The following is an 18004-nucleotide window of genomic DNA, read 5'->3' on the forward strand; positions in this document are numbered from 1 at the left end:
GAGTGCTCTGAGTATAGAGCAGCAGTATCAGACAGTGTTCATGGCCATGAGAAATTCTTGCATCTGGAGAAGGAAGAATAATAACATTTTCTTTTTTTCTCTTCACCTTTATGAATATTCATCAGCAATCAAAGCCTGATTAGAAATGCCAAGACGTGCAGAACATATAGGACCCTGGGTTAGAGACAGTTATGACCTAAAGGTGCTATTTGCTGTAGTGCTTAACCTATAATGCCTCAGAGGCGTTGACTACAGCCTCCGTAAGATTTAAGGTATTCAATGAAATCACATCTAACTCAAATAATCAAAATCTTTTCTGAAAAATAATGTGTTCAAACTACCTCTAAAGACACAGCAATAACTGCTACAATCTTTATTTTCATTTTCAATGTTGCTTTTGGAATTTCTCTGTAGAACAACATTTCCTGTCTTAATAAAGAAAGGCAAACTTAAAGACATGACCACCATTCTTAGGTAGGTAATGGAATGCAGAGGTAGAAACATCACAGGCTCCAGAATAACCAGGCTGTGCTTTGGGTTCTAGTTTGTCACTGACTAGTTTTAAGGCTTCAACTTTACTACTGTTTTTGTGTATCAGTTTCCTTATCTATGAAACATAGGCAATAATTCTAATCCTGAATCAGTCTCACAGATATTCTATGGACAGAGTGTAGAATGCAGTATGCTTCCAAATGGGATGAGGAGGTAGCTAAAAACAGTATGTATGATCTCTTAACACTGCTAAGGAAAAAAGTATAAAGTAGCCCTGGATACAAGGAATTTTGATTCCTAGTATCAGACTTTATTTAAACATTACCCATATGGTGAACTTCTATATACTCTTGGAGATGAAAACATGTTTTACTTCCTACCTTCTCTTATCCCACTTTGCCTTATTTCTCTATATGTCTATATCAACCTATCAATCAATCATAGCACTTACTATTTTGCTATAATCACTTCTTTTTCCTAGATCCAGGTATCAGCCTTATCATCTATTAAATGCAGGCACCGACCAAGTTGGACCCCCACAGGCCTCCCTCAAGGGTGGGTTGCTAAGTCAGGGAGGGTGAGGGACATATGCTGAGGAACAGTTATCCTTTTTTTTTTTTTTTTTTTGAGACGGAGTTTCGCTCTTGTTACCCAGGCTCGAGTGCAATGGCGCCATCTCGGCTCACCGCAACCTCCGCCTCCTGGGCTCAGGCAATTCTCCTGCCTCAGCCTCCTGAGTAGCTGGGATTATAGGCACGCGCCACCATGCCCAGCTAATTTTTTATATTTTTAGTAGAGGCGGCGTTTCACTATGTTGACCAGGATGGTCTCGATCTCTTGACCTCGTGATCCATCTGCCTCGGCCTCCCAAAGTGCTGGGATTACAGGCTTGAGCCACCGTGCCCAGCCAGGAGCAGTTATTCTTAAAAGCTTTAACAATTTCTTTGTTGCCTGCATAGCCTGAGAGCCCCAGGATGACAGGACAGTGTTTTACAGCTCTTTATATTCCTGATGGCTAGCACAGTATTTGAACATGGAAGGCATCTGGTAAATGCGTCCTGAATACAAGTATGAATTAATGAGAAATCACCATGTTTAAGTATATTTATGGCATGTCCCTGGTCATTTCCAGACCATATCATTGGAGTTCATTTTAAACTCACACAGTAGTTAATGACAGTCCTTAAATGTGTTTTTTTTTCTTCATTATTCTATTCATACCTTCCTTAAAGCATCTGAAGAAAACCTTGGATTTCTTGTTGCTTTCACATTTTCTCTAAACCTTTTTGTTTGTTTGTTTTTTTCTGAGACAGGGCCTTGCTCTGTCACCCAGAGTAGAGTGCGGTGGCTCAAGTGATCCTTCCAGCTCAGCCTCTTGAGTAGCTAGGACTACAGGTGCACACCACCATGCCCAGCTAACTTTTTAATTTTTTGTAAAGACAGGATCTCACTATGTTGCCTAGGCTGGTCTCAAACTCCTGGCCTAAAGCGATTCTCCTGCCTTGGCCTCCCAAAGTGCTGGAATAATAGGTGTGAGCCATTGCTCCTGGCTTTTTGTTTATTTCATATAAACACTTAAGTACCTCTTATGTACAAAACAGGTAAAAGGATATAAAAATTATTAAGATATAGTTCCTCCACAAAAGAGCTGTCACGGTAATAGGGAGTATTTTTTGTGTTTTGTTGTTATTGTTTTCAGTTTATACTACAAGCCAAAATGATGTATATATTTGACCTAAAAGTAGTACATGAGCTGTGCAGTTATGAGTTAAAGAGTAATTAAGGCTGGAGGTCTACCTAGAAGTAGGATGGCTAGAAAGATAAGAGCAGGAGACAGCCCAGAAAGTACACTGGGGCCAGACGACAAAGGGCCTTGAATGCCACGGGAAGACATTTTCCTTCATCCTGCAGGCAGGTAAGACTCACTGAAGGTTCAAGAGTTACATATCCAATATATTTTAAGAAAGTGAATGGTGATAGCAGTGGGGATGGATTATAGAAGGTAAAGAAACAGAGATGAGTTAAGGTGAGAAAAGATGTCTTAAATTAGAGTGCTGAAAATAAACATGGGGAAAAAGGGTTATATATCACAGAATACGGTAGGGATCTGACAGAGCTGACTAAACTGGCTGAGTGTGGAGAAGAGGTAAGTAAAAGAGAAGGCAGCTGGAACTAGGATTCTGAGGTTTCTAGCCTAGGTAAGGACAAAACAGGTGATCAGCGCATGGTGGTTTCACACACTGAGATAGAGCACAGAAAAAAGGATGAGGCATTCTTTTTAGGAGGCAGAGGAGAAAACAGGTTTGGTTTGAGGTATCAATTTAAGGCACCTGTGGAGATGTCTAATGGTAGCTGGCAATCTGGACGGACAGAGGAACTGTAAGCTGGAGGGCTGTGGGGAGGGACTCACTGAGTATCCATGCAATGAAAGATTAGGGAAAGGTCAAGGGCAGAGATTTGCCTTGACAGCCAGCACAGATATAAGCAATAGTTAAAATTCATTACGGAGGGAATTTTATTTGGGAACAAAAAAAGTGCTAAGGTTTAGATGAGGAAGAAAAGCCAGTGAGTGAGGATGAATAGGGTACAGCTCAAAAGTAGAAAGGGGCCAGGTGCAGTGGCTCACACCTGTAATCCCAGCACTTTGGGAGGCTGAGGTGGGAGGATCACTTGAGGTCAGGGATTTGAGACCAGCTTGGTCAACATGATGAAATCTCCATCTCTACTAAAAATACTAAAAAAAAAAAAAATTAGCTGCGTGTGGGTGGTGGGTGCCTGTAATCCCAGCTACTCAGGAAGTGAGGCAGGAGAACTGCTTGAACCCAGGAGGTGTAGGTTGTAGTGAACCAAGATTGTGCCACTGCAATCCAGCCTGGGTGACAGCGTGAGACTCCATCTCAAAAAAAAAAAAAAAAAAAAAAAAAGAAGAAGAAGAAGGTCAAGAGAGACAGTTACCACCAGATAAGATAAGCTAGGCAGGCAGACAGGAGGAAGAGCTGCCACCTGTGGTCAGTGGGAGTCACTGCACACAGGTCAGGGAGCAGTGTCAAGGAGGGACACACAGGCCAGAATTTAGCTGCTGAACAGTAAACTGGAGTGTAACTTCCTTCATTTTGTAATAAATTTAGCAATAAAGGGAAGAAGAGCAAACAGTATGGTGAGAAAAAAAACCATCATGAGAAGGCAGCAGAACTCAGATCTTTCTTGGTCTCAGGCCACATCCTGCCATCTCCCTATTCACTCCTCTGTTAGCTGTAGGCTAATCACATCCACTGGCAGCCAACTAAGCAAGAATTTCCTAAAAGAAACGTCTTTAATACACACACTATCGGGATTTTTCATATCTCTATATAATGTATACCGTTAGCCTTCTGTATCCATGGGTTCTGCATTGGTGTATTCAACCAACCACAGACTGAAGATATTCAGGAAAAAGATGGATGGTCTGTACCGAACATGAACAAGCTTTTTATTTTCCTTGTCATTATTCCCTAAACAATACACTGTAACAACTATTTACATCGCATCAACATTGTTTTACATACTAGAAGTAAGCTACAGATGATTTAAAGTAAATAGGAGGATATGCAAAGGTTATATACAAATACTACACCACTTTATACCAGGGACATAAGCATCCATGGATTTTAGTACCTGTGGGGGTCCTGGAACCAGTCCCCCATGGATTCAGAGGGGTGACTGTACAAAATATGTATATTTATTTATAAGCAGCATACCTGTACCTCTGGTAGTACAAATATCAAATATCATCAGAGTTCAATATTATGGGCCCTGGTTTATCCGTTTATTTCTAGCTGAAAGACAAGAGATCAACCACCTTCCATAAAGTTCAAGCAAGATCACTTCCTAAAACATACGGCCTTACTCTAGGGATGGATTTTGCACTGTAATTTACTGATTGTGTCCTGTCTCTCCTACTGCTCAACTCCAGCTCCATGAAGGAAGCATTCGCTAAGGATTTCCTGACTGACAAAATCAATGAGTAATTTGCCACTACTATACCTCGTCCGGTGACACAACTGACAGCAACAGTAACAGCCACAACATGGATAGATCTTAAGGACATTATGCTAGGTGAAATGAGCCAGTCACAGAAGGGCAAATATTACATGATTCTACTTATACAAGGTAACTAGAAAAGTCAAACTCATAGAAGATGAACAGTAGTGATTGTTACACAAAAATGTGAAGGCAGGGCCAGTGTGGTGATGCACATCTGCAATCATCCCACCACTTTGGGAGGCTGAGGCAGGAGGATTGCTTGAGCTCAGGAGTTCAAGACCAGCCTGTGCATCTCATTGTGAGAAAGAAAAGAAAAGAAAAGAAAAAAGAGAAGAGAAGAGAGAAGAAGAGAAGAGAAGAGAAGAGAAAAGAAAGAAGACAGCCAGGTGTGGTGCACACCTGTGGTCCCAGCTACTCAGGAGGGTGAGGTGGGAGAATCACTTGAGCACAGGAGGTCGAGGGGCTACAGTGAGGCATTATTATACCACTGAACTCCAGCCTGGGTAACAGAGCAAGACCCTATGTTTAAAAAAAAAAAAAAAAGGTAAAGTGAATATACTTAATGCCACTGAATTGCACACTTAACGATGGCAAATTTTATGCTATGAATACACACCACAATAAAAAAAAAAGGTCAAATTAAAATCAATTCTCAGGTTAAAGGATAATTGGTATCTAGAGTCTTTAAATCAGTAAGTATCATAAGTAGAACTGCAATTCTTCTAATTTTGTGAAATATTGTCTACAGTCACATTCTTAGAAAATCTCTAACAAAATATGAAGCAGAATCTAACATGCTGATAAACACGCCTCTGGACTAAAAGCTAGACTAACAATGGGTCAATTTTTTAGCAGACTTTGCACTCATGACAACGCCTAAGCTTTAAGAGCCATTTCTTACCAACAAAGCTGAAGTGAAGAACACTATTACTGTATTCCTGGAGTTACTACCTGACACATCTCAGGGATGGGGATGATAAGAGGACAAAAAACACAGGCTCCTACACTGATTACCAGGGATATATGACTCAGTAATTAACAAAAGGTGAACATTTTCTAAGAAATGAACTAAAACATTTCAGAGTGAACAGCAGTTAAAAAAGGAGAAAAGAACTGGAAGTGAGTACCTCTATCCTGCCAATCCCGAAACCACAGACGAACAGCCATTACACTTCTTCCTTCCCTGTAACTTGTATAGGACGTCTAATGTAGCAAAAAAGCTTCAGCGCTAGAAATACTCTTTGGCGGGGGCATGAGAAATGACTGCTATGAGGCAAACTGTCTAGAGGGAAGATGTCAGTGGTGGTTTTCACTTATTCTACTATTGACTTTGAATTTGCCTCAAAGAATCCTCCTTCTTGTACCTCAGAATCCCCCCACTCCCATTCTCTTGGCCTATGATCATGTTTACTACCCTAAACTATTCAGTGATACAAGATATTATGATATTTGACTATAGAAGGCATTATGTGATGCAATATAGTATTACATCCTTATTCTTTTCAAAATACCTCCTTGGAAAATATGTTCCTTCAGCAGGAAATTAAGAATCAAAACCACAATGAGATATCACCTCATACCCATTAAGGACAGCCACTATCAAAACGATCCCCAGAGAATAAGTGTTGGTAAGAATATGGAGAAATGGAAAGTCTTGCACACTGGTGGTGGAATTGTAAACTGATGCAGCCACTACAGGAGACACTATGGAGGTTCCTCAAAAATTTAAATACAGAATTACCATGTATAAGCCAGTAATCCTACTTCTGGGTACACACCCAAAAGAACTGAAAACAGGATCTCAAAGAGATAGTTGCACACCCAAGTTCACTGCAGCATTTTATTCATAATAGCCAAGATATAAAAGCAATCTAAATGTACATTAATGGATAAATGAATAAAGAAAATGTGGTAGGTAACACAACAGAGTATTATTCAGCCTTAAAAAAAGAAGGAAGGTCACATGCCACAACATGGATGAACCTTGAGGACATTAAACCATGTGAAAGAAGCCCAATCACAAAAAGACAAACACTGCCTTGTTTTATTAATATAAGGTCTCCAAAGTAGTCAAACTAGCAGAACTAGAAAGTATAACGGTGACTGTCAGGGGCCGGGGGAAACAGAGTTGCTGTTTACTGGGAACAGAGTTTCAGTCATGCAAGATGAAGTTCTAGAGATCTGTTGTACAACAATGAACACATAGTTAACAATATTGTAATTTACACCTACAAATTGGTAACAGAGTCAATTTATTTTACGTGTTTATTTATTGCCCCCATGACCAATTCATCAATCAAAAAAAAAAAAAAAAAAGTCTCCTTGGAAGGACCAGTGAAAATAATTGCATGTGTAATCCATATCAGTCTGAAAATACTTAGTCTAAAAGTCCAAAAAAAAAAAATAGTCATATTTCCCTCTCCCTTCTTGTACCAGTACAACAGATTTAAAAAATAGGACCATTGTTACTAATTTGTTTAAAAAAAAAAAAAAAAAGAAAGAAAAAACAGCCCCAAACAAACACCCATGAAAAATGTACTTTACTAATCATAATCCAAGCTATTTAGGAGGCTGAGGTGGGAGGATCACTTGAACTCAGAAGTTTGAATCAAACCTGGGCAATATAGCAAGACTTCATCTTAAAAAAAAAAAAAAATGGAAAGAAACAAAGAGAAAAATGTACTTTAAACCTAAGCTAACCAGTGAATGACAATAATACACAGTGGTATTTGTACTCTTACATCTTTTATTTATTTCTATGTTTAAACTCTTCTCCCTACCACAGCACAAATATTTAATTTCTCAAAAATTGGCATCATTCTTCAAACTAAAAGAATGAATTAAATGTAAACTTCAGCTCACAGAAATTTAAACGTATCCGGCAAATTCTTACATATGAGTTATTTCAAAACCAACATATCTAATATCTGCATAGCACTAACACAAAATATGATTGTGCTTTCTATATTATATATGCTAGTCTAATACAATATGCCTACTTAAAACATTAGGGAAAATATTCCATAGCAATTAAATTTCCTAATAAAAAAATCACAAAATACTTCATAGGATTTCTTCTTTTTGTTTGTGGCACAATTTTGGCTCACTGTAACCGCTATTTCCCGGGTTCAAGTGATTCTCCTGCCTAGCCTCCTGAGTAGTTGGGATTACAGGTGTGTGCCACCATGCCTGGCTAATTTTTGTACTTTTAGTAGAGACGGGGTTTCACTACATTGGCCAGGCTGGTCTCGAACTCCTGACCTCAAATGATCCACCCATCTCGGCCTCCCAAAGTGCTGGGATTACAGGCATGAGCCACCATGCCCAGCGAATAATTTCAAAACATATTCTAGTCGACCAGCTGTGAGGATTCTTCATCCTTACATAAACAAATAGGGCTCCAGCTACACTTACCAGAATCTAAGAGAGTCAATAGTTCACCACCAATTTTTTTTATAAAGAAGTTAATGCTCTTTCAGGAGGCAAACAAAAACACTGTAAATAAATTTGTCATAAGACAGGTTGTGAACAAGCATGGGAATGTACTCACTCAATTACTAGAATACAAATGTTATGTTCTTAAATTTAGGGCAGTATTTTCTCTTGATACAAAACCATTATACAAGGCTGGATAAAGGCCAGATCAGAAAATTCATCAAATATTTATTTTAAATAAACTAAGAACAAACACTGTACTCAAAACTACTGCAGGTGGCCGGGTGCAGGGGCTCATGCCTGTAATCCCAGCACTTCGGGAGGCTGAAGCAGGCTGGTGGGCGGAACACCTGAGCTCAGGAGTTGGGAGACCAGCCTGGGCAACATGGCACAACTCCGTCTCTACTAAAAATACAAAAATTAGCCAGGTGTGGTGATGCACGCCTATAATCCCAGCTACTCAGGAGGCTGAGGCAGGAGAGTCGCTTGAACCCAGGAGGCAGAGGCTGCAGTGAGCAGAGACTGCGCCATTGTACTCCAGCCTAGGAGACAGAGTGAGACCTCATCTCAAAAAAAAAAAAAAAAGAACTGCTGCAGGTCTGAGAGTTAGGTAGATAATACAACGTCTGCCATCAAGAAATCTGTCATTCAATGGGGGAAGAAAAAGTGAAGTACCCAAAACACTAAACAAACACTAAACAGTAAGATCAGATAGTACAAGAAATGTCAAAGAAGATGAGTTCCTATTTGTTTAAAGATTAGAAAGCACTTTGTGAAAAAAGCAGTTTTGAGACAGGCCATGAAGAATGAACAGCAGAAATCTTGAACAGCAGAAATGGGAATAGACAGAAACAGGAAAAGCAGTATTTTGGAGAGAGGGAAGAATATGAAAAATCACACAAAAGCGAAAAAGCACAAGTGTGTGTTAGCAACAATAAGTAGTCTAGAGTAATGGGCTTTGGGTATACATATTGATGAAATAAGCCACAAAAATACAGTAGTATGCCAAACTGGTCAGACCTGGGGTCTCATTGAAGCCCCCAGGGAGGAGGAATGGCCCAGTATTACTCCCCTGGGCACAGTGGCAGATACTATTTCTATGCCCTAGCAACCCAAGTGGCAGAAACAGGTACCATACTGATTCACCTCCCCAACGCTTTGACAAGTACAGGGGAGGGCTAAGCAGCCAGGAAACATGTGGGCGCTCTTCACTAAAGCTGGGGTGGGGGTAGGACAGAAGGTTAGGGCTGGCAGCTGGTGGGCTCAGCCCACAGGCTCTTATCTGCAAATGTGCCCACGGTGTCACAATATGACTCTGCATTAAGTCATTAGTGACAATGTCATAAGGGACCATAAACTAAGACATCATATTTAAAAATTTCTTTATCTTGGTGTTTGAACTCGCACATGGGTACTTCCAAGTGCACATTCCATCTTCCTCTGTCTCTGTCCAAACCTCTCACTGTCTTTCACCTCTGTCATTTGCCCCTCTTCATTTCCTCCTGCTCCTTCTAAGTCTCTTAAATTATAAAGATGAATGAAAGCTTATTTATAAACCAAGATTTGTTATAGATGAATGAGAAATTTTGTAGTTTTCTAGCATTTAACTTCATTTTTCTTCTTGTTGTTTTATTAGTTATGCACCTCTTCTTCCCTCTCTAGATTTAGCAGAATTTAAAAAAATCCTAATATCTCCCATTCTGAGTATAGAGTGGTCTCTCATTTGATGTTACTCTCTCCAAATTCCAATAGTGCTTACTGCACTGTGCTTACTACTTTCCTATCCAGGTCTGACCTGGCCTTTTCGGCCTAAAATCCAACTAAGTGCTTCCATACATCTTATTCTACAGTCTGACTTGGCATGTACCGCATGCCACTGAGCACTCCTACGCCTCACTCAGGCTCCTCTCCTTCCAGTGTGAAGTGCTTCTCCTCATAGCCGGCCCCCACTTTTTTACCTATTAAAATCTTACTTTCACAGCAAGACTCAGTTCAAGTTTACTGTCCTCCTTGAACTCTGTGTCAGCTTCTTTAATAATCACATTTCTTTCCATTGTCCCCTACAGTTCCATAGCTAGTCATTTAAAAGCTGATTTTCATGTACTTACTGATTGCTGGATTTCCCCAAGCAAATAATCATATGCCTTATATATAGTATTTACTCAATAAAAAATTTATTGAATAAATATTTAGTCTTGGATAAGGTAATACATATAGTATTGATGTATAATTAGTGTCATGTATCAATGACAGAGTTTCTTTTCATACCAGTACAAGGTGATCAAGAAAACAAGGGATGTCTACTTTTTATTAGTGTGAAAGCCAGCTTGGGTCTTAAAGTGAGAGTTCACATCATAAATTAGAAATCTAAAGCATTAGAACACATTAAATAATAATAATAATTATTATTATTTTTGAGATAGACTTTAGCTCTTTTTGTCCAGGCTGGAGTACAATGGAACAATCTTGGCTCACGGCAACCTCTGCCTCCCAGGTTCAAGTGATTCTCCTGGCTCAACCTCCCAAGTAGCTGGGATTACAGGCACCCGCCATCATACCCAGCTAACTTTGTATTTTTAGTAGAGATGAGGTTTCTCCATGTTGGTCAGGCTGGTCTCGAACTTCCGACCTCAGGTGATCTGCCCGACTCTCAACGTGCCTCCCAAAGTGCTGGGATTACAGGCGTGAGCCACTGTGCCTGGCCAACACATTAAGTTATTTAAATCTACTTTATCTGAAAGTTGTTAAACAAAAAAACTTCCATGTACTTAAGAAATAAAATAAGGGGATCCTAGGAGGAAATGAGAATAGAAATTCCATCCCTGTTCACTAATTTTAAGGATTTCATTAATATAAGCCATTAATACACCTGAAAATTTGTGAAAGTAAATTATTTGTGGTTCAGTGGAAAAAGTTTATCTTTACTAAAAAGTGCAGTATTGGTGGGGTGCTGTGGCTCATGCCTGTAATCTCAGCACTTTGGGAGGCCAAGGAGGGTGGATCACCTTAGTAGGAGTTTGAGACCAGCCTGGCCAACATGGTGAAACCCCATCTCTACTGAAAATACAAAAATTTGACAGGCATGGTGGTGGACACTGTAATCCCAGGTACTCGGGAGAATGAGGCAGAATCACTTGAACCTGGGAGGTGGAGGTTGCAGTGAACTGCACTCCAGCCTAGATGACAGAGCTGGACTCCACCTCAAGAAAAAAAAAGTAAACAAATTGAAAATGAATAGTGCTACTCCAGTGAATGCATCAATGATTAAAAAAAAAAAAAAAAAAAGTGAAACAGCAGGATGTGGCAGCTCATGCCTGTAATCACAGCACTCTGAGAGTAGAAGGATCTCTTGGGCTTAGGAGTTTGAGACCATCCTAGACCATATAGTGAGATCCTGTCTCTTAAATAAAATAAAATTAAAAAGTGAAATAGCTTTTTTGCTGATATGGACAAAGTTCCAGTGTTCTGGATAAAAGATCAAACCAGTCACACGATTCCTTTAAATGAGAGCCTAATCCAGAGCAAGGTCCTCCCTTCAATTCTACGAGGAAGATGCAGAAGAAAAGTTTAAAGCTAGCAAAGGTGACATCATGAGGTTTAAGGAATGAATCCTCCATAACATAAAAATATAAAGTGAAACAGCACGTGCTGATGGAGAAGCTGTAGCAAGTTATCCAGATGATTTGGTTAAGACCATTAAGGAAGGTGGTTACATTAAAAAACAGATTTTCAGTGTAGACAAAACCTTCTATTGGAAGAGGATATTGGAAGATGAAGCCATCTAGGACTTTCATAGCTAGAGGACAGAAGTTAATGCCTCACTTCAAAGTTTGAAAGGACAGACTGACTCTTCTGTTAAGGGGCTGATGCAGCTGGTGACTTTAAGCTGAAGTAAATGTTCACTTCCCATGCTGAAAATCCTAGGGCTCTTAAGAGTGATGCTAAATCTACTCTGCCTGTGCTCTGAAATAAAAAAGCCTGAATGTCAGCACCTTTGTTTATAGTATGGTTTACTGAGTATTTTAAACCTGTTGTAGAGACATACTGCTCAGAAAAAGATTCCTTTCAAAATATTACTGCTCATTGACAATGGAGCCAGTCACCCAAGAGCTGTGATGAAGATGTACAAGACCAAAAATGTTTGTTTTCATGCCTGCTAACAGAACATCTATGCTGTAACCATGTTTCAAGGTGTACTTAAATACACTTTGTAAGAGTATAGCTGCCACAGACAGCTATACTCTATTCTTCTAATAGAGTTAGGCAAAGTACAAAGAAAAAGATTCTGGACCAGGTGCAGTAACTCACGCCCGTAATCCTAGTACTTTGGGAGACTGAGGTGCATAGGTCGCGAGGTCAGGACTTTAAGACCATACTGGCCAAGACGGTGAAACCTCATCTCTACTGAAAATATAAAAATTAGCCAGGTGTGGTGGCAGGCACCTGTAATCCCAGCTGCTGGAAAGGTTGAGGCAGGGAGTTGCGTGAACCCAGGAGGTGGAGGCTGCAGTGAGCCGAGATCATGCTACTGTACTCCAGCCTGGGCAACAGAGCAAGACTCCGTCTCAAAAAAAAAAAAAAAAAAAAAAAAAGCGTTCTCGAAAGGAATCACCATTCTAGATGCCACAAAGAACATACATGATTCATGGGAGGAGGTCAAAATATCAACATTAACAGGAATCTGGAAGCTGATTTCAACCCTCATGGATGACTTGGAGGGATTTCTGACTTCAGTGGAGGAAGTAACTCTAGATGGAGTGGAAGTAACTGGAATTAGATGTGAAGTCTGAGATGTGACTGAATTGCTGCAATCTCATGATCAAACTTGAACGAATGAGGAGTTGCTTTTTGTGAATGAGCAAAGAAAATGGTTTCTTGAGATGGAATCAACTCCTGGTAAAGATGCTGTGAATGCTGTTGAAATGACAACAAAGGATTTACAACATTCCATAAACTTAGTTGATAAGCAGCAACAGGGTTTGAGAGAACTGATTCTGATTTTGAAAGTTCTACTGTGGGTACAATGCTGTCAAGACAGTATTGTACAGTACAGAGAAATCTTTCATGAAAGTAAGAGTCGGTAAGTGTAGCAAACTTCACTGTTATTTTAAGAAATTGTTAGAGCCACGCCAACCTATAGCAACTCCCACCCTGATCAGTCAGCAGCCATCAACATTGAGGCAAGACCCTCCACCAGCAAACAGATTAGAACTTGTTTATGAGGCTCAGATGCTTGTTAGCACTTTTTAGTATTAAGGTATTTTATAATTAAAATGTAATCATTGTTTTTTAAGAAGTAATACTATTGTACACTTAATAGACTATAGTATAGCAGAAGTATAACTTTTATACATCCTGGGAAACCAAAAAAATCATGTCACTTGTTTTATCTTATATTCATTTTACGGTGGTGGTCTGGAACTGAACCTGTAATATCTCTGAGGTATGCCTGTACTTACTATTATTCTGTGGAATTAAAGCAGTAATAGCCTCCCCAGTTAGGTAAAATGGTTATTTGCTATCTGTTTCCGTGACCACTGTTTCTAAGTTATAGAAGACAGAAGTTCTAAACACTTATGGCCCTCATACCAAATATAAAGAAATATCCTACTTTAGTGTCAGAAAGCTGCGATGACGGTGCAGACTCCAGACCCAGGCTACCCTATTCCTTCGCTTAATGGCTGTGTGACTTTGCAACGGAACTTAACCACTCTGTGTCTCAGGTTTCCCCACCTGCTAAGGGTGAAAACAATACACCCACCAATTCCATGGTTTGTTTTGAGTACTAAATAGGTTATGAAATCTGAGCACTTTAAAAACTGCCTGACATACAGTAAGAACTACTTAGTCTTAGCTAGTATTAAAAATCCTCTAAGACTAGCCAACAGAAGAGCTAACTTAATTACTAAGTTATTAACTAAGTAACTAACTTAGTTAATAATGAAGGATTATGAATATGGGCCAAAAAAACCCCACCAACATGTATGGAATTCTCTATTGATGGCATCAAACTCTTGTGTGTACTTGCTCTGTTTCTACAAAGTCCATTCCACAGTTAATGCTCTTCGAGGGCTAGCATTTATGAAACATAGGTCTCATAAAGCACTATGTACAACGGAATGCTTATTAATTTAACTAGCTGGTAATTCCCCCTCCGAATTCCCATCCTTCAGGCCATTTAAAAATACCCTTTCTTCTCTCCTTTTATTTATAAAACATATGGAAAGTTGAGGAGTAGCTGATGAGAGTGCAGACTTGAGGAAAAGGTCCTCCATGCCTGGTTGATACATCACAGCTTCTGACACTGGAGTGGGTTCCATAAAGACGAGCCCAGCTTTCCTCATCGTGTATTCTTTAGTCTGGACTCTCATGCAACCCAGTTTAACTTCTCTAGAATAAATACGCAGGTTTATTAGATAATGGGCATGTTCTCCTGAGCTCCCAAATACATTTTATTCAGGCTGACAACAATGACTGAAATACAAATTAAGTTTAGATAATGGTGTGAAGATGGTAGTAGGATTTTATTTATGCTGACTGGTCGGGAGAGCAGTTGGGGGTCGGGGAAGTCACAGAATTTAAGAGGAAGGCTTTGGCCTGACTTACGTGTTGCTCTTACTGGCTGTCAGATGCTGAGAAAAATCAAACTGGCCCAAACAGAGCTGCTGATGGAGTGGTACGCATGGGCTGCACAGATTTCTGGCACAGAAAAATTTTTTACTTGCTACAAATAACCCTGTAGGGAGAATATTAATAACCATCCCTCTGTCTTTTTCTTTCATTCCACATCTGAAGGAAGAGGTCATAGACAGAATAGATGAAGAAAAAACAGCACCTTTCTGCTTAAGTGGGAATGGAAACTAACTACTGAACACCTACTATGACAGGTATTTACTGAATTTACATAGCTCATAATTTCTTCAACAGTTACACAACCTAGTATTGTTAGCACTAAACTCCGTATGAGGCAACTGAGTCTCAGAGATAAGATAATTTGCCCAGGTTCAAAAAGCTCCTAAGTGGCACCAGGATTCATACCTATCTCTTGTCTGATTCAATTCTGCTCTTTTTAAAAAACAATTCATTAAACAAAGGCAAATCTTAAAATGTCAGACTAGTTGAAAACTTAAAAGTATCTTTATGCTATTCATTTGGTATTTAAGTTTGACTTCGCTTTACAAAACACGTTGCTTTTCAAATTCGCAGGAACATTATTAGAAGAATAAGACGCGACAGGGTGTTTATTGCTGCTTCTTGGGTGGTTGTGGTATGCAGCCTTATGATTAAAACTATGGTTAAGGTATGGCACAGTCCCAGCGTGACACATCTGAACACGTTTTATGGTTTCAAGGGGGAATTACCAAGGTTTTGCAAACTTTAAAAACTTGTGCAAGACGTTCATTGCGGTTTATATATAATTGTTTTGAAATGTAGAAGTACTACCTAAACATGCAGTGTTCTCAAAACGGAATCGTTCATAATCCTTAGAAACCTAAAACAAGAAGCTTAATGACTTCTTTACTGTAATGTTATCAGCAACTAGAAAACACAGAAACTTCAAGGCATTGGTTAATAACTTTAACCAATTATTTCTCCTAAGAATTCTAGGAGAACTCTTTTTTTTATCCCTTTGCTGACACCAAAATATGAAGATACAAAATTGAGGTTTAAAATGAGTTTTTGATTACTAGAGAACCCCGGAAAAGAAACACAAGTGATGAAGAGGACTGACACAGGTACTGGAAGAAGAAAGCCATTGAATGTTAAATGTTATGGAAAAATAACATTTTCTAAAAAAAATATGGAAAAAGGAAATAAAGACTGATTTGCAGAGTGGGCTGGTATTAGAAACTGTGTTGTGAATGTTATATGCATATTTTGATGTTCTTAGAAGACAGAACTATACTTGTAAACTGTTTATACGGAATTTAGCTCAACAGTATATGTATGAAAATGGAAAATGCTAAGATAATATGTTAATAGGTAGCTAGGATTTTGTGATAGGAGCAGACGGTTGCAGGCACATGTATTTATAAAGACAGATATATTATTTTTATAAAATATCTCTTTTTCTGAATATTATATAAAAGGCAGATTTAAAATTTTGAACTCTAAGAGGATACACTCAAATACAGATTACAGGCCAGGCAGAGTGGCTCATGTCTTTAATGCCAGCACTTTGGGAGGCCAAGGCGGGAGGGTCACTTGAGGTCAGGAGTTCGAGACCAGCCTGGCAAACATGGTGAAACCCTGTTTCTACTAAATACTAAAAAATTACCAGGGCATGGTGGCGGGCACCTGTAATCCCAGCTACTTGGGAGGCTGAGGCAGGAGAATCGCTTGAACCCAGGAGGCAGAGGTTGCAGTGAGCTGACATCACACCACTGCATTCTAGCCTGGGCAACTGAGTAAGACTCCATCTCAAAAAAACAAAAACCAAAAACCCAAAAACAACAACAAAAAACCACCAGATTACAAAAGATAATCTCCCCAGCCTGAAGAAAAGCAGTATGCAGCTACTTCAAGAGCATACATTGGCCCCGGGCACCAAGACACTGTTCATACATGCCGAATAAAGATTTATTTTTGTCATCACAAAGTCTAATGTGTTCCTGAAAACATTATTTTCTTAATACTTTTCTGTAGGCAAAAATATCAAAGAAGAGAATCATAAAATCATCTCAGAAAAAAAGAAAACCACAAGAGAGCTGTCATGCTCTGTGTTTCAAGTTCACAGAAGAATTTCTTACTGGAGGTTAAAGCCTTTCAAATCTCGTCATTCAGGATATGAAGTTCTAATCTAGTGGCGTGGCCAGTTGAGGCTCAGGCTAATCAAACATGCTGGCTAGCTGAAATAGGAGGTGCTTTACTTCCTTACTCTGGTTTACATCTCAAACTGGCTCCTACTTGGAACTTTTGATGGTCACTTGCTGTGTAAGCCATGAAAATGCTATGGTATGGGGAGGACAATCAGTGGGCACCTAATTGAGTGTCCTACATGAAAACTTCCATCATCCTGACTCATCTCAGTCTCCTCTGTCTTTAGGGAATGATGGAATTTTATACAAAGCCTATTTATAAACCACTGCAAGTGATACTTGCATTCATCTTACACTGTGACATCATTTCCTCATCAATAATTTAAGCAAAAGAAATGGATTAAAGGGACTCTGAAGAGACTCCTCACAGAGGGAAAAACAGAAACCAATTCAGCTCTTCAAAATACTAATTCAGTCCTCTTACCTTGTTCTTTGATCTGACGAATTTGCTTCACAGTTTCTTTTAAGATTGCACATTTGTCAGGTTTGAAGTTAAAGTTGTCTATATCATTAAAATTTGCAAAAATCAGCTCTGCAAGTTCTTCTATGTATTTATTTTCCTGTTCACGATTACGTTTTTCAGTGTTCCTTTTGGGGCTAAAAAGAAGAAACACATTTTTATGATGTATTTGAAAGAGTGCTATTATTTAAAAAAAAATGACCATGTTAAACAAGTTTAATACAAAGATAGCAAACAAAAGTTGCCTATATAAACACAGAAATACTTTGTGAGGGAAAAAGCACAATTTTCCAAAAGTGTTCCATGTTTTTTAGAAAATCAACCTAAGCCCAGTTTGTAATGAAACAACCTGTTCAATGTGTTTGGCGTCCCCCACTGGATTGTCAGCTCCCTAGTGGCCAGGACTGTGCCCACCACTGTGCTTATTCGTGCAGTGCTTGACACAAGTGGGCATCTAATTAATGGACAAATAAAAGAATGTTTCAAAAAGGTAAAGGAGGTTATATTTAAAATTTTATTTAAGATTAGTGAAAGACGAGAAGTTTATCCAGTCATAATAGGAATAAATAAATTTCAGTAATTTTTGGTATAACATAAAAAATAATAAAACCAGATCTTTATAATTTTATAGGCTTCTTCAGAATGTTAGTAAGCAAACCAAACAGCCTTTTTAAATAATACAAAAAGTTACAATACAGTTAAAAACAAAAGTGAAACTGACCTAGGAAATTTGTTAACTGTCCAAGCTGAATGACATGCAAAATATAAACAAACA

The 18004-nt window shown here is 39.0% G+C and overlaps 1 protein-coding gene across 13 annotated transcripts in view; it reads right to left on the reverse strand.

Moving 5' to 3' along the window:
• NCOA2 (nuclear receptor coactivator 2) overlaps nucleotides 1-18004 on the reverse strand; it is a 310720-nt gene that overhangs the window by 87856 nt on the left and 204860 nt on the right. For all 13 annotated transcript variants that reach the window (XM_074386756.1, XM_039464456.2, XM_039464455.2 and 10 more), the window contains one exon: nucleotides 17194-17366. In XM_074386756.1, the coding sequence (XP_074242857.1) occupies nucleotides 17194-17366 (173 nt within the window). The remainder of the gene's footprint in view (nucleotides 1-17193; nucleotides 17367-18004) is intronic.

This window comes from Saimiri boliviensis, chromosome 15 (genome assembly GCF_048565385.1).
Source record: "Saimiri boliviensis isolate mSaiBol1 chromosome 15, mSaiBol1.pri, whole genome shotgun sequence".
Lineage (NCBI taxonomy): Eukaryota > Metazoa > Chordata > Mammalia > Primates > Cebidae > Saimiri > Saimiri boliviensis.